The 26,935-nt window shown below is 41.7% G+C and overlaps 1 protein-coding gene across 8 annotated transcripts in view; it reads right to left on the bottom strand.

Annotated features, from left to right (window-relative positions):
- The window catches only part of RBPMS (RNA binding protein, mRNA processing factor), a 589,352-nt gene that overhangs the window by 55,855 nt on the left and 506,562 nt on the right, over positions 1–26,935 (bottom strand). For 4 of the 8 annotated variants that reach the window (XR_003856672.1, XR_003856668.1, XM_029601515.1 and 1 more), the window contains one exon: positions 21,386–21,452. Coding sequence is in view for 6 of the 8 variants with exons in the window: in XM_029601515.1 (XP_029457375.1) it covers positions 21,386–21,452 (67 nt within the window). In the remaining 2 variants the exon portion in view is untranslated. Of the gene's footprint in view, positions 1–2,113; positions 2,511–3,366; positions 3,412–21,385; positions 21,453–26,935 lie in introns of those variants that run through there. The other 4 variants (XM_029601505.1, XM_029601486.1, XM_029601526.1 and 1 more) reach the window with 3 other exon arrangements.

Raw genomic sequence — 26,935 nt, 5'->3', positions numbered from 1 at the left:
CCAGTCAGTTACAGGGCTCTACACAAATCGCTAACTCTAATTCACAAATCAATTCATAACCTCCTCCATCTCGACCTCGAATTCCCACTCAAACTCCACACTTCCAACAGACCAATGAGGGAAACCTACAAAGGAGCACTACAAGCCCCGCCATCTAAAGCCACACGACTCATCTCTACCAGGGACCGAGCTTTTTCTACAGCAGGTCCAACCATCTGGAACAACCTCCCCTCAGAACTCAGAATGGAACCGTGCCTAACAACATTTTAAAAAAAAACTCAAAACTTGGCTCTTCTTACAAGCCTTCCCTGATCCATCAAACTTTCACTAGATAACTACTCAGCTTTTGAATATGGAACTTCGCCCCGCCAATATTCACCTCATTTACTAGTTTGGACATATCACAATGTACTTAATTTAATACCCTCTTAAGGCTTCTCTTTTTCCAGCTGAACCAGCTTCCAAGTTCAAGGTCCTTGTTATTATGTAACTTTTTGCTTCTCTGCTTTCGTCTCTTACCATAAAATTTGCTCCTTATGTTATGTTACGTTATACTGATCTACCCCTGTTCGATGTAAACCGACCTGATATGGTATTCAACCTTGAAGGTCGGTATAGAAAAATGTTAAATAAATAAATAAATAAATAAATATTTAGGCCAGAAAATTTGGGTTTACTCTGATTTATCTAGGGTGACACGATTAAGACGGAAGAAATTCTTAGATCAATGTTCCCGTGCGAGACAGGTAGGTGCACGAATTATAGTCCGCTTTCCGTGTAAGTATGTTATAAATGTTAATAATACACACCATGTTTTATTTGATCCATCCCATTTAATTACATTTTTTGATTCCCTTCAACCTCCCAAGGGTATTAGTTAGATCTAGTAGTATATATAATGTAGGAGTATCTAACTCCCCTCTATGTTTTGAGTTTGATATGTATTTGCTTAAATAGCACTCTTATTGAATTTTGGATCTCCAGATTTCCTATGTATCTAAGGATAAATGGATAAATAATTTTCCGTCTTTTGTTTAATTACTATATGTCAAATAATGGAGAAACCATTTGTCCTGTTTTCTGTATCATATTAATGCTGTTAAAGTGTAAAATGCATTAAAATATAAATAAAAAGAGAGAGAGCGAGATGGAGGAAAACAAAAGTCCATGATTGCTGAGACTAGGAGAGCAGCGCAGCTAAGAGAGAATGAGCAAGAGAGAGCCAAACAGCAGAGAGTGCTGCCTTTGGATATCTGGAGAAAGATATTTTCTATGTTCCTGAAAGCACAAGGAGAAACAGAGTGGGATCTGCCAGCACCAATCAGGGAGCTGTTGTTCACCAGTGTAAGATGTCCTGAGATTTCTAGACTAGAGAGCCAAATTCCCCATTCAGAAAAGGACAGATAAGTAATCATGAAAAACAGGGAGGGAAAATACAATAGACTTTAAGAAACAGAGAGGAGATGCTGAAGTTCAGCACAAAGTAAACATATCCATTTCACCCTACCGTACCCATTTGGATTTGCTGACAAATCAGTTCACCTCATCTTCAAAGAGCCCCAACGTTTGCTGTGCACATATATATTATATAGTGACTGGGGACAGACACTAAAGAGAAGGAGAAGATTCCTGTGTGCCCAGTGTTAATCCAGTTCTGGGATATATTGTTGTTGGGGTTTTTTTTTTTTTTTTATGCTTGCATACTTAAAAGTTAAATTAAGCTTCAGCCATAAAGGGACCTTAAGAGCAGCCTTAACAGTAGTATTTCTGTGTTGTTCCAGTTCTAATTGCGTTAGTTACAAATTGTTAGACTTTACTTTCTAATAGCACTATCTTACTGTTATTTTGTAGATGTTAACATCATTCATTTTGCATTTTCTTTGCTGAACATGTATGGTTTACTTACAGTTTGTTAGTGAAATTATAAACTGTTTATCCTTGGTGTGATGATCACCTATAGTAAATGGTGCTCAAATAAGGCAGGGCTTCCCAAACTTGTCCTGGGAACTCCACAGCCAGTCAGGTTTTCAGGATATCCACAATGAATATGCCAAGGATATCCTGAAAGCCGTGCTAAATAAAAGAAGTAAATAATGATCCAAGGAGACTTAGATCTTTACACATTAGCCAACATGGCAACATTTATAAATTATACAAGATTTTTGGCATAATCTCCATTTTCAACAAAGCAACATGACCCATAAAAGATAATGGGAGCTCTTTCCATATACTTAATTGTGTTGAAATTTGAGAGATAACTTCTGGTATATTTGCATTATGTAGCGCAGTAACATCTTGAGGGATCCAGACTCCTAAATATTTCAATTTCTCCACTGACCATTTAAAAGGAAAAGATCCTTGCCAGGATGATTCCATATTTATGTCTATGGACAGGGTCTCAGACTTATCAAAGTTTATTTTCAGTCCTGCAAAACTGTGTTATAAAAGATTTGCTCTCGAAATTCCAGATATTTCTTTTTGTGCGTCTCCAATAAAAAGCAGAATGCCACCTGCAAACAAAAATATTTTAAGATTTGTTATGCCTTGGAAAGTTGCACTCTGTCTCAGTTTTATCGCTGAAGGTTCCACAGGTAAACTGAAGAAAAGGGGAGACAGTAGACATACAGCCCCTCTCAACTGAAAACTAGTAGAGATTCTGCAGCAAGTCAGCAAATTCGGTGGCAATTATGTGGCAAATTTGCATAATCTTACATATATTTGTGTAGGAAGCTTTGTTTCTCTAACTAAAAGGAGTATACCAATTTACTGGGGAGGTTCTGTGTAGAATTAAATGAGAGAGGTTTGGGTTTTGCTCCCCCATGTGGGAATTGCAGATGGTAAGACCTAGCTGTCTGTCATCCCAAAGCACCAACTATCTTCATAGAGTTTTAGTTCAGCTTCTGTGGAAGCAGGTTGTTTTCAGTCTCCTGCTTGTTAATTTTTCTTAAGTTATGGGAAAGGAGTAAGGACGTTTTTCCATTTTAAGGGGTCAGCCTCCTATTGACTTGTGTATCCAGCCATTAAACTTGTTTTGGACTCTTTTAAACCAATTTTTGAGAATTCCTTATGAGATCCTCGGTACCCCTTCACAGTGGATTGGGACATCTGCTGTATAGGGTTAAACCCACGTGTTAGAGAAGATTCTGGCAGACTTCTATCTCTCTTCCAGAGGATAAAGCTGCCTGGTGATCTGATGCAGAGGAATTATATTTTTGCATTAACTGTCTTTTTGCACTATCTCCTCTGTTTGGAGGCAAGGAAGTTTTATTCCATCCTTCCTGCTTCTTGCTTGATTTCACACCCCTCCCCCCCTTTATGGGTTCAAATAATATTTTTGATCCACTTGAAGTGGATGGTCATTGGTACCTGGGGCTCAGTTACCAAACCCTTGAAAGTTGGGAGTCGTTCATCCTGAAAGAAACAAGAGTGGAAAGAGATTCATTTGGAGGAAGGGATCCCAGCAAAGTGCACTAAAGGAAGGAAACTAATGGATACAAGGTAAAGGTAAAAGAACTTTATTGCTGCTATATTAAGTGATACACAAAGGGAGTGAGAAATGCCCACCAGTCGCTGCATAAGGAGTTAAAGTATTCAAAAAGAGGATTCTGGAAGAGTATTAAATCAGATACTATATTCTGATAAATTACTGGGACACTATATTCTAACCACCTTCCGTGGGACGATCTGAGAAAAAATTGGGGATTGAAAAAGGATTTAACTATTTTCAATCTAAGGATTCAAAGGAGCTGAAAGAATTGGAGAACAGAAGGAATTCAGTGTACAAAGAATGCTTCCAGTAAAAGTAGAGACTTTACTAAAGAAGTGGAGTCAAGTTTATTATATCTTTCTGCTGTCTTATTATTTATTGAGCTTGAACTAAGAAACAAAATAAAGTGCAAATAGCATTCAGTCATCTAATCAACTATTAAGTAAAGAAGATGGAAACCTCCATTCTTCTCATTGTGTGATTATAGGATGCAGAAACAGTGTTAATTATCAGTGCTATGTATAAAGAAAAGATAAGAGCCTAGCACTGCAAAACAGCAGGGTACAAGAAATATTGTCCGTCCCCATAATCCTGGGACTCAGAATAAAGCTATCTGGGGAGGTGAAGGAGAGCCTGAAAGACATTTTTTTCCTATGTGTCCCTGAGTGCAAGGATCCGTCCCACTCAGGGGTTACATTTGCATATTAATTTACATTTTTATTTCACTTTACATAACTAGTCATATTCTGACATTTTTGTGCCCAGTTAATTTATTTGGCTCTTTTTTGGGGGAGGAAGGGATTTTAGTGATGGTACTGGGAAGGAGGGAATATGGGGAATAGGGATAGAGAAGGGATCTCAGGCAGGAGGGGTAGAAGGATAGAGGAGGGTTAGAGGTGCAGGTGGAGGAAAAGATAGGGGAAACTAGAGATTAGAAGCAAAGGAAATGAGCAGAGCAGAGGTAAGGGGGGATCAAGGGAAAGGTACCCATGATCAGGAGAGAGAGGGGATGATTCATTCAAAACCCTTTTCTCAACACTGATCCTTTCTTTCACACCCTTCTGACCTTCCTCCAATCCTCTCACTCACATCCCGCAGCTCCTCCAGTCTCCTCATTCATTCTTGCCCCAAACCCTTACTTGCTCACATCCTCCCTCCCTACACCCTCTCTGATCCCCATTCACTCTTGCCCCATCCTCATCCCTTACTCTTGCCCCATCCCTTCATTCACTCTCCCTCCCTCTGATCCCCATTATTCACTCCTGCCCCGCTACCTTTCCAACCCCTGACTACTGATTCCAACCCCTCATTCACTCCTCTCCCCTGCCCTCATCCCTTTAATTATCTATATTCAAATCCCCCAGCCCTCTCCCATCCCATTGATCAGTGTAGCACGTCAGGTGCCTCTTTTGCCACCCAGGCCTGACCACAGCTGTCAACTGCATGGCCGTGTTCCATGTGATTGAAAGCTGCAGTCGGGCCTGGGTGAAGGGCAGGAGGAGGTTATGGTGCAATATGCTGCTGCTCTCTTACTGCAGCCCAATCAACACAGGATGGGAGAAATTACAGCCCGCAGCATGACAATTTCCTCTCCACAGCCTGGTTTTGTTTGTGGGCCCATGTTTTGTAGCCTCAGTTTCCCGAGGCAATTCTGCGAGGACTGGCAAAATCCACAGGGCATGGCAGACTTTGCAGCCCTTCTCATGGCCATGAAATCATGGGAGACCATGGGCCCTCATTATAAGACATCTACAATACTAAATAAATAAAGGAAAGCCAGAGATCAACTAGGATCTAAGACATTGTAATGGAAAAAACATATGTGCAAACTAGAACAGCCATAAGATTCTTATCTGCCATCATATTCTCTGTTACTATGAATTTTGTTTGAGTTCTGTGACATCACAATATTTGTACTAAAATGTCCTGGGGAAAATTAATCTGAAATGTAATTTGAGTCACATTTAAAAAGATATCATTTAACATTTTTGTGAGTTATTTGTTTGGAGTTATTATCTGCCTTTTTCAAATAGGCAGGTAATAAATTTGTAGGTTTCTAAAGCATCTCTTTCTCCTCTCAGTGAGACTTTGCTTTGTCTTGAAAAGAAAATATGGACAGAGGGACAGGAAACAGGGACAAACATAGGGTCTTAAAAGCATAATTAAGTTACTTTTAAGTCCCTATGTTGGTTCTTCTGCCACCGGAGAGAGGGAGAAGAGTGAAGGAGAGACCACAGTTAGTGATTTCTTGCATGATAAAATAGTTCCCATAATGCTCTGGGGGGTCAGCTCTGGTCAGTAGACTGTTTCTCTCATGGTGATTTCTTATCTAGTAAGTATCAGACTTACTTTGCAAAAATTTTCCCCATCAGTGGTTCCTAATTCTTTCCTTATCAAACAAAGCAAAGAGGAGGAGAGGAGAATAGAGAGATGTTTCAAGGAAAGCTTCACCCAAAAATGAAAGTTATGTGACATCAAAGGATTAAAACATGACCTTTTCCTTAGGTCTCGACGTGTCCTTGGTAAACATGTGCAGTTATGTTGGCTGTGCTTGTTGCTAAACTTGATTTACTGCATCATAATCTTTATCTGTTGCCAAGGCACTTTCTATTAGTCCGTAATGAGGTAGCATTTTTAACATATTTGGGCATGAAATGTAGTTTGATAGTACAAAGACCATTTCTTATTCAATGAATTGGGGAAATCTGTGTCCCCTGCTTTGTTTAATTCAGGACAGCTGAGCTACAGATGTTTTGTAGTTCCTTATAACTGGTTGTCTAGTCAGCCGATTCCTTCCTAAATGAGAAACAGAGTATTATGTATTTATTTATTTATCTATTTAATTAATCAATTCATATTCTGCCTTTCAGCCACTTCAAAGCAGATTACATTCAGGTACTGTAGACTGTTATTATTAGTTTTGGCTCCTGCTAGGAGTATATTTGCCTGGAATGCTCCAAACTGACCACTGCCTGTAACCCCTGCCCCCAGCACTGTGCTAGTGAGAACAATTTTTCTTTAGCTAGTAGCTTACTAGATATGCGCTAGACTCTAACCAGTGTAAAACCTTGCAAAGTTTTGGCAATCTTTTTTTTTTTTTTTTTTAGAATGTGTATTTTTAAGGCATTTGTGAATTTTTTGTAATCATGAAAACTGCCAGAAGTATCTACCACACTCTGCACAAGAATCCCCTGAACTGCTGTATGACCAACTGACTGCAGACCGATCTGCAGTAATACTCATATGCTGCACATATGTTTTACACACTTTATGCAATTTTAAAATGCACAGCACACAGGCATTATTAGAGAAGGTACAGTTGAAGCCAACCCCCATTGAAAGCAGTGATTTGCACACCATTTACAGTTAAATTAATATTTAGAGGGCATATCTTCGGCCTTTAATGCTAGTAGCTACAGGTATGTTGGCTGCACAACAGAGAGTTGAGAATCAAGGAGTAGCATTACACTTGGTGTTGTCTGAAAATAAACAGCAACATTGGGCCTCCTTCACTTCCTCCACACAAAATAGTTTTCTGTCACACACTCTCTCTAGTCTGACTTGGAATGCCCTTAAGCACTATAGATAATAATTTCTATTTTTTTGGTGGCCTTGGGGGGGGGGGGGGGAGGGGGGGGAACAAGTTATTTAAACTAGCAGTACCAACTCAAAATATTGCTCAAAATCTCCATATGTTTTTCTTGCTGCTTAGGTCTATGTTTCCCTTCTTTTCTGTCTGAACAGATTTCTTGTTTATATTTTAACTTTTTTGTATTAAAGGAGTGCCCACATTTTATAGTCACATCCTCTGTTTTCAAAAATGTTCTTCCTAAGACTACCTGTTAGCAATTTTGCTACATTTGTACTTCACAAGAGATGGTGATCTTCTTAAACGTCTGTTTAATCCACAAAGATGGACCTACTGCACAATTTATTAACTGAGTTGTCTGCTCACATCCTGTAAGGATCTGTTGCCAAGTACTTTCCAGCCTGCGGGTTGTGCTGTGAGCCATTTGAATTGTAATTCTATTCCTCTCAGTTCTGTGCTCCTCTTTCCCCCTGGCTGCCATCTTGTTTCTTGTATAGACATATTTATATTGAGGCAGACTCAGCTGTCAGTTGCCAGAGTTTGGTTCTATCTTCCATCCTCATACTTTGGTTCAATTCCTATATCCAAAAGTCTACATTATCTTCAGCTTCTACTTTCAGTGCTCCTATTTGTTTTCCTTCCTGGGCTTATGAATTTCGGGTTTATTTCTGCTTCTTATTCTTGATGCCTTTCTTCAAAATCATCTCCAGGGGACCTCTTAAATCCAAAACATCCAAAAGTACCAACTATTTACATCCTCCCCAAGGTGCACAAGACTCTTGAGAACCCTCCCGGATGACCTATTATTTCCACAAATGATTCCTTGCTGGAACCATTATCAAGATTTGTTGACTGTTTCTTAAAAGATTTTGTTCCTTTGATTCCATCGTACATTAAAGATACCAGCCATTTTCTAAGAATTCTTGAAGATATAAAAGATGACATTGAGGATAAATGGTTGGTTACCCTTGATATTAAATCTTTATATACCTCTATACCACAGGATGAGGCATTAAAGATTATTAAGATCTATTTTGATGAAAGAGTAAGACCATACAGGATACCCAGTGAATTTTTATTAACACTTGCCACTATTGCGTTAACTAAAAATTTCTTTATTTTCCAGCAGAGATGTTACCAACAAATCTCTGGTACAGCGATGGGGGCCACAATGGCTCCCTCGCTAGCCAATTTGTTTATGGCAGAATTTGAAAAAGAATGGATACATCACTCACCATTTTTTTCAAAAAGTTTTCTATACAAGAGATACATTGACGACATTTTCATTCTTTGGAGTGGAAGTGAATCTGAATTGATTTTATTTTCCAAATGGGTGAATACCTGTGATGAAAAAATTCAATTTACCCTAACTTACCATTTTAAGAAAATTTCTTTTTTGGATATATTTTTGGAAAAAACGGAAAGTGGGTCTTTAGTGACAAGTGTTTACAAGAAAAATACAGACACAAACACCATGTTGCATTATCAAAGTGCACATCCTGTGCCATTAAAGACGAGCTTACCTTTTTCTCAATTTTTAAGGTACAGGCGAAATTGTTCAGAAACAAATATGTACAAAAATCAAGTGGTGCAATTAAGTAAGGATTTGAAAAATAGAGGATATCCTAAAAAAAGCATCAGTAGTGGTTTCAAGAGAGCTCTCTATTACGACAGAGATGCATTATTAACTTCTCAATCCAAACAAGAAGATGCCAATATGGTTATTTGCGTAACAAAATACTCACCAATGTCAAAGAAAATAACACAAAGTATGCGCAAATATTGGCATTTAATTCAAATGGTCCCGGGATTAGAAAATCTGGAATTTAGAGCAGCCTTTTCAAGAGGTAGAAACCTAAAAGAAATCTTGTGTCCTTCCACCTTGAAAGACAAAGCGGCCAACTTCACGACATTAGATGGCGAAATTCTACGAGGCCACTACAAGTGTGGTCACTGCAAAATTTGCAGTCAAACGGTAGAATTAAAAGAATATAACTGTACTAGAACCGGTTACACATATAAGTTGTGTCACTTTACAACTTGTCAGACCAATTTCGTTATTTACATAATTATCTGTCCATGTCAGAAGATATATATAGGTCAAACTACTAGAAATTTGAGTTCTCGTATTAGTGAACATAAAAGTTGTTTAAACAATAAAAGAATCTCAGCACCGATTGTAGAGCATTGTCTTTCAGAAAATCATAAAGTACATGAATTACGCTGGTTTGCGATTGATCACATCAGTGCGGATTCGAGAGGTGGAAATCGAGAGAAATCATTATATCTAAGGGAACAAGAGTGGATTTTCAAGTTAGGTTCTGAAGAACCAGAAGGACTTAATAGTAAGATCGAGTGGACTAGCTTGATCCGATAGCCAGTTACTGTAATCATTTTGGAGAAATTGACTTTCAATTCACAGTATATAGACGTATTAGAATGACGTCTTGAAATCTTGCAGTCAGTGGTCTACTACTTGTCAAAAAAAGTTTCACGTACGAACGTGACATACTTCAGAGACCTTGTCAATCATTTGTTGAAAAAGAGCTCCACGTAGATATGTGAAGCACACTGAAGACGAGCAAACGGACTGGTCACTTTTCAAACTTAGGGAGTACTATAAAATAACCATAGCTGCGGTTGTCGGCATTATGAAGCCCGTACGTTGAAAGACTAAGAGAGCTCAGTGAGTATAAGACTGCAATATAAGAATGTAGACTGACATCTCAAAAATTTTAATCTCATGTCAACTGTATTGTTTCACAGAATCCGCCCTGAGGAAGCGTTAGGTGAAACGTTAACATTGGCGGTGGTGTGTAGCACAAACTTGTTCGACACGAAGGAAAACTACAACAAGTTTTAAGATAAGTGCTTTACCATGATGTCGGGCAAAGAATCTTTAAAATTGGAGATATACTAATCCTATTTAAGAAAAGAAAGATATGGAATTTATGGGCTTTAGTAGACATAAGTTATCTTGGTCATAAACGGCAAAAAAACATATACGCCGTCAGTGTGGCAACAAATGGCAAGAAGAAAAATAAGTCGCCGACAGCAGTCAGCATTTAAGAATTTTGGATTGCTGAGATAATAGCCAACACACTATGCTATGGAGCATGTTGCAACATTGATATAGGGCCTCATTTTCCAATATCGCACGGTATCGCATGCGATACCAAAAAGGGGTGTTACCTTATGCTAATAAGCATCTGTATCGCAAATTGCGATAACAGCTATGCAACACACTCTTAGCGCAAATTGCGCTATTAACCCAATTTGGGCTACATTGCCAGTATATATCGCAGTTCACGATGTTTCCGGACATCCTGTTTTTTGAGAGAGAGAGAGAAAGAGAGAGAGAGAGCGAGAGAGACTTGCTATAGTGCCTCTTCCCTAGACAGGTATTTGTATCCCTATGATAGGCCTACCTAGTAACTCGAGGTGGGGTTTAGGTAAGAGTGTAGGGGGTTAGGGGCCACTTTGACATTCTACGTGACACCTACGAACAGAACAGTGGTCTCTTGTGAAGATTTGATGGCCTTCGGAGTGGACAATGTTCTCTCCACCTAGCTTGTTGTAGTGTCCATCAAGCTAGGTTGAGAGAACATTGCCCAAATCTCATCTTGGAGTGAGTTTCCTCACTCCGAAGGCCATCAAATCTTCACAAGAGACCACTGTTCTGTTCGTAGGTGTCACGTAGAATGTCAAAGTGGCCCCTAACCCCCTACACTCTTACCTAAACCCCACCTCGAGTTACTAAGTGGGCCTATCATAGGGATACAAATACCTGTCTAGGGAAGAGGCACTATAGCAAGTCTCTCTCTCTTTCTCTCTCCCTCTCCCCCCCCCCCCCCGAAACAGGCTGTCCAGAAACATTGTGAACCGCGATAAACCTTTACCGGCCTCTAGCGCACAACGTACCGCAAATGAAAGAGGTGTAGCTATTGGCCGCGTTAGGAGCCGCGCTAACACTGCGGCTGTTTCGCGGCACACGATAACTCTTTCCTACTTTACATATGCTCCGCCCCAACTCTGCCCCCTGAATACAAAATTTGCATTCGCAAATCGCGTTAACGGCTGTTAGCGCGATTTGCGGAATTATCTCCCGTGGTAACTCCTTGGAAAATGACCCCCATAGTTTGTTGCAACTGGTCGTAACAAAATATATGACACCAATTGTTTTGGGAATTGGAAAATTGTTCACTCAAGAAGAGTTAGACATGTTTTTATAAAAAAAGAAAAAAAGAGACTTATTATAGACCTATGATTGAACTCACTGGTTACAAAATTTTTTGCCAGTTCTGAGGTCTTTGTCTCTTATAAAAATTAATAATTGGGATTCATTTCTAATAAAGTTTAATAAAGTTTGTTCTTAACAGAATTATCAAACATAGGATAACTTATGTAGTTTTTACAGTTAGTTTTTGAGTAGAAGCCAAGTACTTTCCAGCCTGCGGGTTGTGCTGTGAGCCATTTGAATTGTATGTCTATTCCTCCCAGTTCTGTGTTCCTCTCTCCCCCTGGCCGCCATCTTGTTTCTTGTATAGACATATTTATATTGAGGCAGACTCAGCTGTCAGTTGCCAGAGTTTGGTTCTATCTTCCATCCTCATACTTTGGCTCCATTCCTATATCCAAAAGTCTACATTATCTTCAGCTTCTACTTTCAGTGCTCCTATTTGTTTTCCTTCCTGGGCTTCTGAATTTTGGGTTTATTTCTACTTCTTATTCTGTTCCAGACCTCTCATTCCCTGTTCATGCCGGGGTCTAACCCAGCTTTTCATGCCTCACTGTCCACCAACATCGGAGGGCTCAACCCAAATGAAAGGTGGTTGACCTAGGTGGAATTCTCTCTATCTGTGGTGACCTGGATTTGCCTCCCCTGGCACTCGGCCATTCATTCTCAGAGCAACTCACAGACGACAGCCGTCACATCAAGCTGTGTGGCCTGTATGGAGCTACTGAGCTGGCCGTGCATTTTGCAGACTATGATAGGTGTCTGAAGACACTGAGTTAATGCCTGACAAGCTTGCAGGGACAACTTGATGCCTTTCTTCAAAATCATCTCCAGGGGACCTCTGGATCACTGTTGTAGCAAGTACTGCCTTCAGTTCCTATATCTCCTGCTGCTAGAAACCCTAGGTAAGATTCCACTGCATTTTTCTGGAGACCCAAAAGTCTTCTGAGGCTTTTTGACTCAATGCTTCATAGTCTTTATCCTGCAGGTCTCCCATTTCCCAGACCATAGGTCCAAGGTGGCTGACTGGGGAGGCTTTGGCTTGGACACCCCACTTTGGGAAATGCAGGACCCCTGAATCACAGATTGCGATGCCTTTGTCATGGAATTTAAAAGCATTTTTTACGATGCTGGCTACTTGATTTCAGCCTCTAACTCCCTTCTCAGTATGAAGCAAGGGACTTGTACTGTGGGGCATTTAATCATAGAATTCCACAAAATTGCGGCAGGGAAGGGCTGGAATTATGAGGCTCTTGTTGCTGCCTTCCTGAATGAATTATGAGATCAGATCAAGGATGAATTGACCTGCCGGGAGTTGCCTTCAGAGTTGGATGCCTTGATCTCCTTCTGCCTATGTGTGGATGCCCATATTCGTGAACTACAATCAGAGCGCTAGTATTCTGTCATGAGCCCTATGCCCCACACAACTTCATGGACTAATCCTGTTGTGCTGCCTGAGGAACCTATGGAACAGAGGCATACTGGCACTTGCTTTTCCCAAACTGAGAAGGATTGAAGGAAACAGCTGGGACTTTGCTGCTATTGTGCTGACCCTGGAAACTTAGTCAGAAATTGACTACATAAATCTAGGTCTGATACACATTATCACCAGTCTCACAGGAACAGATTCCCTTGGACCTAGTTTAGGTGTCCCTCAATCATGTGGCTCATGTGTCTCTCAGTATCCTTGCATTGGCCTTCAGGATCAGCAAAGACCTTCGCCCTTAACTTCGGTACAGCGGGCAATTTCATTAGCCTGGATTTTGTCCACCAGTATGAAATTTCTGTTCATCTCAATCCTGCACTGGTCTTAGCTGTTGCCATTGACAGATGGCTCCTGAATCAAAGAGGGGAGCAATGGGTCACAGTGAATCTGATTCTTCCAGTGGCTATGAGGCACTCTGAAACCATTTCCTTTTGGGTTCTTGAATCACTTTCCTGTATGGTGCTTCTGGGATTGCCATGGCTTCAGTTATATAACCCACTCATCGAATAGCATTTAGGAAATATTGCTTCTTGGTCTCCTTCTTGCTTCTCTTCTTTTGTTCTGGACTCAAGGTCTATCGCTCCCCCTCTTGTGGCCTCTGTATTGGAAATTCCCCCAGGCCTTCATACACAGTACCATGAATTTGCAGATATCTTTAACAAGAAGAAAGCAGAGACAATCCTAAGGCATCGGGAATACAATTGCACCATTGAACTGCTTCTTAGAGCTATGCCCCAATGTGGCCGGGCATACATTTTTGTCAGATCCAGAAACTAAGGCCATATCAGAATATATTAAAGAAAACATTTGACCATCAAAATCCACTGCCAGTACAGGATTCTTCTTAGTACAAAAGAAGGATGGATCCCTTAAGCTCTGTATTGATTACCAGGGCATCAATAAGGTCACATTTAAGGATCGCTATCCCCTACTGCTAATCTCAGAATTCTTTGATAGACTCCAGGATGCACAAATTTTTTCCAAGCTGGATTTGCAGGGGGCCTACAACCTTATTCAGATCCATCAGAGTGACAAATGGAAAACTGCTTCAATACCAGAGATGAGCACTAAGTGTATATTGCCATGTCCTTTGGACTTTGTAATGTTCCTGCCATGTTCCAAGTCTTTATCAAATGATGTGTTTTGAAACTTCCTCTACCTTGATGATATCTTGATTTTCTCCCCATATCTGACCACTCATAGGCCACATGTAATAGAGGTACTTTCTCATCTTCGCCAGCACCTGCTTTTATGCCAATATTGAGAAATGTGAGTTTGAACAAAAGCATGTCCACTTCTTAGGGTGTGTAATCTCTGCTCAAGGGTTTGAGATGGACCCAGATAATATAACCATATAGAACTTAACATATTTTTCGCTCCATAAGACGCACTTGACCATAAGACGCACCTAGGATTCAGAGCGGGAAAATAAAAAAAAAAAAAAAATGGTGTACTAAACCGGCTTTGTTCCTGGGCATCTATGCATCTTATGGAGCAAATTAGGATAGGGCATAAAATGTTTTTTTTGTCCCCATTCCCCATCCCAACCCTTTAAATTTAATTAACTACAACCCCCCCCCACCCTCTTGACTCCCCCAAGATGTGCCAAAAGTCCCTGGTGGTCTAGCAGGGGTCTGGAGCGATCTCCTGCACTCGGCCATCGGCTGCCAGTATTAAAAATGGCGCCGATAGCCTTTGCCCTTACTATGTCACGGGGGCTACCGGGGCCATTGGTCGGCCCCTGTCGCATGGTAGGAGCAATGGATGGCCGGCGCCATCTTGTGCTCCTACCTTGTGACAGGGGCCGACCAACGGCACCGGTAGCCCCTGTGATATAGTAAGGGCAAAGGCTATCAGTGCCATTTTGAATACTGGCAGCTGACTGCCCGAGTGCAGGAGATCGCTCCGGACCCCCGCTGGACCACCAGGGACTTTTGGCAAGTCTTGGGGGGGTCAGGAGGGTGGAGGGTTGTAGTTAATTAAATTTAAAGGGTTGGGATGGGGAATGGGGACAAAAAAAACATTGGTTGTAGTTAGTTTTTTTGTTTTTTTTTAAATATTCGTTCCATAAGATGCACAGACATTTCCCTCCCACTTTTGGGGAAAAAAAGTGCGTCTTATGGAGTGAAAAATACGGTAATTGGCTGATACCTTTAGGCCTCAAGGTACTCCAAAATTTTCTGGGCTTTGCTAACTATTATCGGCATTTCAGTCAAAACCTTTTCCACGGTAGCAGTTCCAGGGAGTCTGGCTCTTCCTCTGAGGTGTCTGTGTCCCCTAAGGGGAGGCTTTTACCCGGATGAGGGACGTCTCGGGGCGGAGGCATATCTTGGGGAGGTCAAGAGGCGCCTGGAAGGTTTTGTTCTTCCCGTGCGCCTGGACGAAGGTTTGCAGCCCTTTGAAGAATTCCACCCAGGAAAAGGTCCCTGGGTCTATATTGAATCCAGCGGTGTTTCCCAAGGAGCCCATCTGAGGAGGGCCCGAGCCGGGGATAGAGAGGTCCGGTGTACTGTCATTGGTGGAGCCGGATTCCTCTACTGGCTGAGGGGAGCCTTGCCTCGGTTCTCCCAGAGCCTTTTCGCACTGTAGGCACAGGGCAGAGGCCACTTCGTGTTGCGCAGCTCTCAACTGGCAGGCTGGGCAGAGGGCTTGTCCCTTGGCTTTCTTGGCCGGCAGTGCCATGATTTGTGCGCATGGAGTGGTTCAAAACTCGTCTATGCGCGTATGTGCACGCACCGGGAGGCTTATTTGTGCGTTTCGGGTGCGCCGATGCTGTGCATGCAAGATGCAGAAGATGTGCGTGCGCCACTGTGCGCACAGGATTTTAGAAAGTCTATGGGTCACAGTCTTCAAATTAAATACAGGAGGTAGGGATTTTGAATTTCAATTTGTTTCATTGTATGTGGGTGCATTTGATACGAGAATTGCAAATTCATATCACATCCATTGAGCCACTGAGAAAAAGATTTTGATTCATCAGCTGATCCCGTCCAAAGAATGAATACATCATCAATATACCATCGCCATAGTAACACTTGTTGTACAAAAGGATCCTCATTTTGATGTTCTCCAAATAATATTCATTTGGGCTTCGTTCAATGTGAGCGTGTATGTGTGACATGCTGACAAGCCATCACTAGCACTACTTTATTATGGAATAGACTTAGTTTTTGGGTTCTTGCCAGGTTCTTATGGCCACTGTTGGAAACAGGATGCTGGTCTTGATGGACCCTTGGTCTGATCCAGTATGGCATGTTCTTATGTAGGATAAGCCCACTACGGATTTAGCCAAGGAAAGTCTTGCCTCACCAATCTGCTACATATTTTTGCAGGCATAAATAAACTTGTGGATAAAGGTGAGCCAGTTGATGTAATGTATCTGGACTTTCAGAAAGCATTTGACAAAGTCCCTCATGACAGATTCTTGAGGAAATTTAAAAATAATGGGTAAAAGGTAATGTTTTATTGTGGATTGAGAACTGGTTAAAAGATATAAAACAGAAAGTAAGGCTAAATGCTCAAATTTCTCATTGGAGAAAGGTGACTAATGGACTGCCCCAGGGATCTGTACTTGGATTTCTGTTTAACATATTTCTAAATGACCTAGAGATGGGAATAACGAGTGAGATGGTCAAATTTTCTGATGATACAAAATTATTCAATGTTGTTAAATCACAAGAGGACTGTGAGAAATTGCAAGAGGACCTTGCGACACTGGGCGATTGGGCATCCATACGGCAGATGGCATTTAATGTAGATAAGTGCAAATGATGCACATAGGGAAGAACCTAAATTATAGCTACACGATGCAAAGTTCCACATTGGCAGTCACCACCCAGGAAAAGAACTTAGGTGTCATTATGGATAATATGTTGAAATCCTCTGCCCAGTGTGCAGCAGTGGCCAAGAAAGCAAATAGAATGCTAGGAATTATTAGGAAAGGAATGGAGAATAAAAACTGAGACTATCATAATTCTGTTTTGCTCCATGGTGCGATTGCCCCTTGAATACTATGTGTAGATATGGTCATCACATCTCAAAAAAGATACAGTGGGGCATTTTGTATTTTATAAAACCTTCTATCTGTAGGGGTAACTTGGAATTGAAATTACTCCGATGCAACAGAAATGGATTTACTCATTAAAAACAGTCAGTCCACATTGTTTAAACCAAGAGATGGATTGGTCAGTTTTTAATTAACATCATACATGTGGATATCTGATGTTTGAGGTTTACATGTTTAATTAACATCATACATGTGGATATCTGATGTTTGGGGTTTACATGTTAAAACATTGGAGGATAGATATAATATGACCATTGTCGCTATTTTGCATGCAAGCTTTTTAATTGTGCGAGTTCATTCCTAACTTTGTCATTCTTGGACGCAGGTCTCCTGAAGAAAAAGTAATTCAAAGCATTGATGTTGGGACTTGCTGACGTTTGAACATAATTTAGATCACTTGATCTTTCATATATGGGAGATGCATTGGAATCTTCGCAAAAGCTAAGTACTTTGTCTCTCTGACTGACATTGGCATCTTGTCTGATAATAAGAATTAAAGGTTGATATGGTTTTTTAAAACAGTTTTGAAAAGGTTTAACATATTCACTAGAAAAACAAAAAAAGGACTGGCAAATGATGACAAGGAGTTGTGCACTTCACTTATAATAGACATGTTGAAGCCCCACATTTGACGTCTTATTTATTTATTTATTTATTTAACAGATTTTCTATACCGACATTAAAATACACATCATGTCGGTTTACATTGTAACAGCAGGTAGAAAATACATAGAACGGGGAAGTGGGGGTGGATAAACCAGCAAAAACAAGAGTAGAGAGGGCTCTAACAGGGAGCCCGAGGCAATAGTTAAAAATAGTTAACAAAAAGGGGCGGGGTAAGAGGAGTTAATTACAAAGGGCTAGGGTGCGGGGAGGTATAAAATGGGTGACTATTTACAGGGGGGGAAGGAAGGGGGCAACTGTTTACGAGGGGGGCAAGGAGAGGAAAGGTTGCTATTCCGGGAAAGACTGGGTGAAAATCAGGGGAATTGCATTTTATGGAGAGGGGTGGGGAGGAATAGAAGGGTGGCTATTTACAGGGGGGAGGGTAATTATTTAAGGGGGGGGCAGGGGGGGCAGGCAGGGGGGAGATTGCTAATCCGGGAAGGCTTGGTGGAAAAGCCAGGTTTTTAGCATTTTGCGGAATTTATTTGGGCATGATTCCTGGCGTAGGTTTGATTTATTACAAAGATAATGTTTTATTAAATGTATTTAATATTTAAACTGCTGTTTTCTTTAGATTTATACTTGTGTTACACAGTGGGGTAGATTTTTAAAAACTGCGCGATCGCGTACTTTTGTTTGCGCAGCAGGCGCAAACAAAAGTACGCTGGATTTTATAAGATACGGGCGTAGCCGCGCGTATCTTCTAAAATCCTGGATTGGTGCACGCAAGGCTGCCGATTTTGGGCAGCCGGCGTGCGCCGAGCTGCGCAGCCTGCCTCCGTTCCCTCCGAGGCCACTCCGAAATCGGAGCGGCCTCGGAGGGAACTCTCTTTCGCCCTCCCCTCACCTTCCCCTCCCTTCCTCTATCTAACCCACCCCCCCGGCCCTATCTAAACCCCCCCCTACCTTTATCCATGGATTTACGAGGAGAGGAGTAAACAAGATAGGCAGCACAAACTTAACAGTGGAACAAAGGCTCAATGCCCCCCCCTCCCCCGTGTGATAATCAATTGCCATGCTAGCTGTTCAGCCAATGGCTTGTTTTTGAACAGTCTGAACAGTCCATGAAATGAAGGGCTTCTTGAAGTGAATTCCACATGGTTGGAACTACCACCAAAAAAGTTGACTCTCTGGTATCCACCAGTCAGCCCTGTTGCACAGATGGAATGTCTAGAAAGCTTCTCTCTAAGGATCTGAGTAAATACTCTGGATTGCAAACTCGTAAAAGGGCATTAGCCGAAGGTAGAGAATCAAGTCTCAGTACTTTACGAACCATCATAGCAATTTTAAATATAATGCAATAATGAAAGGACAAGCAGTGTAGTTCAACCAGTACAGGAGTAATATGTTCTCTCTGTCTTTTTCCAGATATCAGGCAAGCAGCCGCATTTTGGAGAAGCTGCATTGCCCTTAAAGTAGATCCAGGAAGACCCACATAAATTGCACTGCAGCAATCCAAAATGGGTAAGACAGATGCTTGGACCAAATTCTAAAATTGCAAGGCTCGAGTTTGGGTTTCAGTCCATGAAGAAAGCGAAGCTTACAAAATCCTGCTTTAATAACTGCATTAATTTGGTTATGAAAAGACAAATGTGCTTTGATCCAGATTCCGAGACTCTTGACTTGAGTAAGGATAAGAACATAAGAACATGCCATACTGGGTCAGACCAAGGGTCCATCAAGCCCAGCATCCTGTTTCCAACAGTGGCCAATCCAGACCATAAGAACCTGGCAATTACCCAAAAACTAAGTCTATTCCATGCTACTGTTGATAGTAATAGCAGTGGCTATTTTCTAAGTCAGCTTAATTAATAGCAGGTAATGGACTTCTCCTCCAAGAACTTATCCAATCCTTTTTTAAACACAGCTACACTAACTGCACTAACCACATCCTCTGGCAACAAATTCCAGAGTTTAATTGTGCGTTGCATGGAAAAGAACTTTCTCCAATTAGTTTAAATGTGCCACATGCTAACTTCATGGAGCGCCCCCTAGTCTTTCTATTATCTGAAAGCGTAAATAACCGATTCACATTAACCCGTTCTAGACCTCTCTTGATTTTAAACACCTCTATCATATCCCCCCCTCATCCGTCTCTTCTCCAAGCTGAAAAGTCCTAACCTCTTTAGTCTTTCCTCATAGGGGAGCTGTTCTATTCCCTTTATCATTTTGGTCGCCCTTCTCTGTACCTTCTCCATCGCAATTATTTCTTTTTTGAGATGCGGCGACCAGAATTGTACACAGTATTCAAGGTGCGGTCTCACCATGGAGCGATACAGAAGCATTATGACATTTTCTGTTCTATTCACCATTCCATTTCTAATAATTCCCAACATTCTGTTTGCTTTTTTGACTGCCATAGCACACTGAACTGATGATTTCAATGTGTTATCCACTATGACGTCTAGATCTCTTTCTTGGGTGGTAGCTCCTAATATGGAACCTAACATTGTGTAACTATAACATGGGTTATTTTTCCCTATATGATTCACCTTGCACTTATCCACATTAAATTTCATCAGCCATTTGGATGCCTTTGTGAGGCAAGACTTGCCTTAGGTAAAGCCATGCTGACTTTGTTCCATTAAACCATGTCTTTCTATATGTTCTGTGATTTTGATATTTAGAACACTTTCCACTAATTTTCCTGGCACTGAAGTCAAGCTAACTGGTCTGTAGTTTCCTGGATAACCCTTGGAGCCCTTTTTAAATATTGGGGTTACTCTAGCCACCCTCCAGTCTTCAGGTACAATGGATAATTTTAATGATAGGTTACAAATTTTTACTAATAGGTCTAAAATTTCATTTTTGAGTTCCTTCAGAACCCTGGGGTGTATACCATCCGGTCCAGGTGATTTACTACTCTTCAGTTTGTCAGTCAGGCCTACCACATCTTCTAGGTTCACCGTGATTTGGTTCAGTCTATCTGAATCATCACCCATGAAAACCTTCTCCGATACGGGTATCTCCCCAACATCCACTTCAGTAAACACTGAAGCAAAAAAATAATTTAATCTTTCCACGATTCCTTATCTTCTCTAATTGCCCCTTTAATCCCTCGATCATCTAACGGTCCAACTGACTCCCTTACAGGCTTTCTGCTTTGGATATATTTTAAAAAGTTTTTACTGTGAGTTTTTGCCTCTACGGCCAACTTCTTTTCAAATTCTCTCTTAGCCTGTCTTATCAATGTCTTACATTTAACTTGCCCACATTTATGCATTATCCTATTTTCTTCTGTTGGATCCTTCTTCCAATTTTTGAATGAAGATCTTTTGGCTAAAATAGCTTCTTTCACCTCCCCTTTTAACCATGCCGGTGATCATTTTGCCTTCTTTCCACCTTTCTTAATGTGTGGAATACATATGGACTGTGCTTCTAGGATGATATTTTGTTTAACAATGACCACGCCTCTTGCACACTTAACTTCTGTAGCTGCTCCTTTCAGTTTTTTTCCATTTTTCTCATTTTAGCAAAGTTTCCCTTTTGAAAGTTTAGCACGAGAGCCATGGATTTGCTTACTGTCCCCCTTCCAGTCATTAATTCAAATTTGATATGGGCCTGTAAGGTTCACTTGTTAGGCTGCATCAACCACACTGTAGTCACAGGGGTCCATTTTCTCTGACAGCATTTAATCTTGCTTATGTTCTCTTTGCAACCCTCTCCTGCCCTAATTATTTGTTACAGGATTCACCATATGAAATTTGAGGTCACCACATTCTGGAAGAGTTTGTACCATCTGGTTGTCTTATAGATAGCACATCACAAAACTCTGATCAGCCCCATCCCTACCTCTTGACGTCCCTCATTGATAGCTGAAATATACATTGAAAATGTGATGTTATAATACTTACACAATATTCAGCAGAACTGACGGGACTTCCAGCCCTGAGAAGCATCTGAGGGAGGGAGCCAGCGCACCTGGGAAGACAATGCACATATATTTAGGACATGAGATAATCTGCATAACCTATTCAGAAAATGATTTTACAAACTGATCCCTAGGAAAGTGCTAGAAAAGATGGATGCTTTGTTTGCCCTGAGTTGGCTTTCTGTATTGGTAATTTATTAAGGGTAGTGATTCTCAGCCCAGTCCTCAAGAGTACCCAATGCAGTCTAATCTTCATGCTATGTATAATGAATGATCATGAGATATGTACACACATTATCTTGGTTCCAAGATACTAAAGTATATCTCATGTACATTCATTGTAACTATTAAAAACTAGATTGGCTGGTGTGTTCCCACGTATTGTGAAATGTTCCCTCATGCAGTGGGTTGGGTGTTGAGAGGCTCGATGAAAAAGTTACAACTATACTATTAATGTCAAAGCAGGGGTGTCATAATGAAAGAAACTAACCACAGAAGTTCTAGTAATACCATAATATTCTTTTCTTTACACCTTCTGGTTGCTGCCAAGAACTTTATGGTGTACAGACTATTCTCCTGGAATGGGAGAGTATTAGGGATGAGCTTTGGGCCCCAAGGCCACAGTCAATCTGGGAAGGTAAACTTTACTTATGTTTGCAAGAAATACGCTTTGATATAAATTTACCCCTAATTGTGCAGACTAATAAAAGCTAGGAGCATTTCAGGGGTAAAAGGTAAAATTTTAACCTTCAGTCTCTTCCCCTTTGTTATATTTCATCATCTTTCAGTATGCTTCTGGGACAGGTCAAAAATACAACTTTAATGGTGAATTTTAAAAGCCTGGTGCATGCCAAATTATGGAGATATGCGTACATATCAGGCTGGTGGGCGCCGAGCAAATTTTAAAAACTCCCGAGATTCACATATATCTTCCACGGCAAGCACATCTCATTTGTTTCCATAAAGGGTTATGGACTGGACAGAGTCTGAGCAGGGCTTGGACATTTTGGGGCATGATCAAGAGATGTGTGCGCAAATACTTATGCACCCCAGCACGCGCCAAGATCCCCTGCCACGTAACTTTATTTCTGCTTAGGGATGAGTGTACGTTTAAAAAAGTTTAAAAAAAAAAGAGAGATCTGAGAAGTTTAATGAGTATGAGCCAAGTGGGGGGAATACAAGCTATCAAACATGGGGAGATGGCAGGATCTAGCTGGTAACTTGGTGAACATACTGGTAAAACTGGAAATGGCACTGGCACGCACTCCTTTAAAAATCCCCCGACTTATGCGGTAGAAGCAGGATTTGCATGCACGGGTGTGTGCCCACTTAAAATCGGGCATATATGTGCATGTGCCCAGGCTATTTTATAATGTGTGCATATGTGCGTGCATGTTATAAAATAGCCACGTCCCTGGGTGCGGCCTGATACACGCACATTGGCACAATGTGCACCCACGCGCTGGTTTGACTCTATTGGTATAGTCAAAACATGCTAATACTATTCAAATATATAGAATGTTTGAATCTGTGAGGCCCAAATGAAATATGAACTTGCATATGAAAAGATTAGATTATTCCAAGTCAGATTAATCTGATCTGAACCACCTATTCACACTAAAAAACAAAACAAAACAAAATGTCCCTTATGATCCAATTCAGTAATGCTTTATATGTAAGCAGCAGAACAGATCAGAAACAGTGCACTTTGCCACCACACTCCCAGTCATACCAGGATTAAAAGAAACAAAAATAGATGGACCAAGGCAACAGCTCTCTTACAATCCAGGAAAAGTTCACATTTTTTGAGGTATGGCCTAGGGAAAAATGTTGAAAGAGCAATTAAGGTGGAAATCTGATATCAATTTAAGACAGGAATTTGAGATGTGTGAGAGTCACTACCTTATTGTGATGAGATCTCAGATAAGAGCCTGGAGGTCACTGATTATGGGTTAAAGAGACCCCAACACAAAGGCATCCTTCCAGGTCAGGTATTCAGTGCACAAGAGTCTAAAGGCTTATAAGAGGCTTTCACTAGCTAGGGGACTAATGTCCTATGATACTGTGAGAAGCTTGATGGGCTGAATCAAGCCCTGCATAGAATACTAGCACAGCTCAACAGGTAACAAAGCACCCATACCATTCTCCAACATTACTTTCTGCATCAATGGCAGGGGGTGGTAGGAAATTTGAATCAAACAATTACCAAGGGCCCTGAACTTGGTGGACAGTGAAACAGATAAGTATGGGAAAATAAGTGTGGGAGCTTGCTGGGCAGACTAGATGTGCTGTTTGGTCTTTTTCTGCTGTTATTTCTATGTACGACCCTCACCAAATACAGAATAAAGTGATCATAAAGCTAATGTTTCTGTTTTTGCGTTGTTTTACTACATACAGAGTTTGGCTTCTTGTTGTTTCCAGTTCAGTTTTTGTTTCCAAATTTCTATTTATACATTCCCCGAGAAATATAAAATAATTCTAAAACTAGAATATAATAAATGTTTCAAAACAACTAATAAATGGAACATCCAATCATTAAAAATTTTCAAAATTATTAAAAATTCTCCAAACACCAATAAAATATTTCTAACAGCAGACACATCACATAATACCTAATAATTAAAATGGCAGTCAATCAAGAAAGATAAACTTAAAAAGCCACCTTTACTTACCTTCTTCCAGTAACTCTCCTACTCCTTTCCCTTGTAGGCCAATAGCACATACCAGAAGCAGCAAGGGCTGCTGAAGCTCTATCCTCACGCTCTTCTTCCTTAGGGCCCATGACTAGTCTATCACACACCCACTCACATACACACACCAGTCACCTGCCTGACCAATCTCCCTTTCTCTCACACTCACCAGTCACCTGCTTGACCAATCTCTCTCTCTCTCTCTCACACACACATACACACACACACACACCAGTCATCTGCCTGACCAATCTCTCTCTCATACACACACCAGTCATGTCCCTGACCAATCTCTTATACACACACACATACACACACACACACACACGTGTGTGTGACAGAGAGTGAGTCAGCATGTGTGTAAGTGTATGAGAGAATGTGTGTGTAATTAAGAGAAATGTGTGAGAGCAAGAGACTGCTCAGGAAAGTCACAGGTGTGTGTCCCTGACCAATCTCTCTCTCTCACACACACACACACACACGAGTCACGTCCCTGACCAATCTCCCTTTATCTCACACACACCAGTCACATGCCTGACCAATCTCTCTTTCTCTCTCTCATACACTCACCAGTCACCTGCCTGACCAATCTCTCTCTCTCACACACACACACACACACACACACGTCACATCCCTGACCAATCTCTCTCTCACACACACACACACACGTCACATACCTGACCAGTCTCTTTCTCTCACACACACCTGTGACTTTCCTGAGCAGTCTCTTGCTCTCACACATTTCTCTTAATTACACACACATTCTCTCATACACTTATGCACATGCTGACTCAATCTCTGTCTCACTCACCCCCATCCACAGCACACATGGCAGCTACAGCACAAGGTAGCCAATATGCTGCTATTAAAAGCAGTGTCCTGACAGGCTGGAAACCAGCATGAATGACCTACCCAGCCCCACAGCGCTAAGAAGGCAGCACTCAGTTGCTTGCTTGTGCTGCGATTAATCATCTGAGAATGTAATGTTATGCTTTTCTCCCCAGCCCAGCCTTTTTTTTTTTTGCAGTTTGATTCTTATTAATTGTATATTTTCTTGCTGGTGTTGCGCTGGCGAGAGAAGGGGAGGTCGGAGCTGGGGAGGGGTGGGGGGCATCAGCATGCATGAATGGCCTTTTCTTCTTCCCGTGTGCCTGGTAAACATCACTTCCTCTTCCGGGCCACAGGGGTGGGAAGAAGAAAAGGTCACGTTCCTGTTGGCGGCTTCCATAAAACACTGCTGCCGTTCCCCTTGGGGTTTGAATGTGCTGATAGCCTGGGCAGGAACGGCAGCAGTGTTCGTCTCACTGAGGTGAAAGGGGGAGGAAGAGCAGCGGGTGCATGACACACCTGCCGGTGCTTTGCGACACACTAGTGTGCCGTGACATACTGGTTGAGAACCGCTGATCTAGATGGTTTCAATGAGAGCATTTTAGGTTCCTGGAAGATGGATTAATGATTCAAGGCTTGCTGAGTAGAGATGGGGTCCATCTGTTAAAGTAGGTGCACATTGTGTTCCAGGATAGATCGGTAAACCTGATCTTTAGACTAGGATCATCAGGGATAAGTAAAAAAAAAGCCCTAGGGTAAACGTACTCAGGAAAGTAAATTTGTAAACACTTCTAGAGAAATGAAAAAGGGCAACATTGTAAAGCTATATACATTAATGTAATGCTCATAGTATGGAAAATAAATTCTCACATCTAAATGCAGTCATGGAAGAGGATGACTTGGACATACAGGTGGTCACAGAGACAGAATATACAGAGAGCTATGACTGGGATATAATTTTAACAGACTATAATCTATTCAGGAATGACAGGTAGGTGACTGTTGGAAACTGAGAAGATTTGGTGGGAGTTAGCTCTTTCTTAGGTTGAAATCTGAGTGAAAGGAACCTCCAGGCTGTAGTGACTTGGAGTAGCCAGCCTGCGGGCTGGTGAGTCTGGAGACCACCCCAGTATGAGTCACAGGGCGATGAGCTGGAGTCATGGAGCACTCTCCCAGAAGTGTCACACGTGGTCTTCTGCCTAACCAGCCCCCTCCCCTGCAGGTTGAGCCCTTGTTTTCTGGGTGCTAGTAGGACTTGTCTTCTTGAAAATATCATGGCTGGGAAATGGATCCAGGCATAGGCTGTGAGCTGGATGTAGGCAAGGCTGGAACCGAGGGCTGGAACCAAGGCTGGTACTGAGGGCAGGCAGGAGCTGGATATAGATAGATCTGGAACATGGTACATGCTGGGAGCTGGAACTAGGTAAAGACTGGGAGCTGGGACTAGATACTGGCGGAGGTGGAGACAAGGCTGAAGGCAAGGGCAAGATCTGGGAAAACATATAAGGGACTGGACTGGGCAGGGCAAAACAAGGTCAAGAATAGAAAAGAACAGGACTAAACAGGCAACAGGAAACATGAAAGGCCAAACAGGGCACAAGGCTGGCTAGGCAAATCTAGAGGGCCTGAAGGCTGCAAGGCAGAACAGGAAAGCACAGGAGGGCATGGAGTATGGTAGATGGGGCTGAAAGGCAACAGAGCAAGGCCAGGAAGTCTGGATGGGCCCAAAGTGAGGCAGGTAGGCCTGGAAGACTTGCAGGGTAAGACTAGAAGACCTGGAAGGCCCCAGAGTAAGGCAGGTAGGTCAAAGCAAAATAGCAAAGAAGAGGTGGCCAGATCAAGGAGCCAAGGTGACTCAAGAGGCACTGAGAGAATAGACAGGCTGGGTTAAGTAGGGCTGCACAGCAGGTCAGAACTGTAACAGTATGGAGTGGGGTCCTGCAGGGGCTTTTTTCCTCAAGGGAAGAGGCCTGAGCCCATGGAGTGGAAGAAAAAATTCCTCCATCCAAGGAAAT

The sequence above is a fragment of the Rhinatrema bivittatum genome, chromosome 1 (assembly GCF_901001135.1).
Source record: "Rhinatrema bivittatum chromosome 1, aRhiBiv1.1, whole genome shotgun sequence".
NCBI lineage: Eukaryota > Metazoa > Chordata > Amphibia > Gymnophiona > Rhinatrematidae > Rhinatrema > Rhinatrema bivittatum.
Note: the sequence above shows the minus strand (reverse complement) of the source record. Positions and strands in the feature narration are given on the sequence as shown.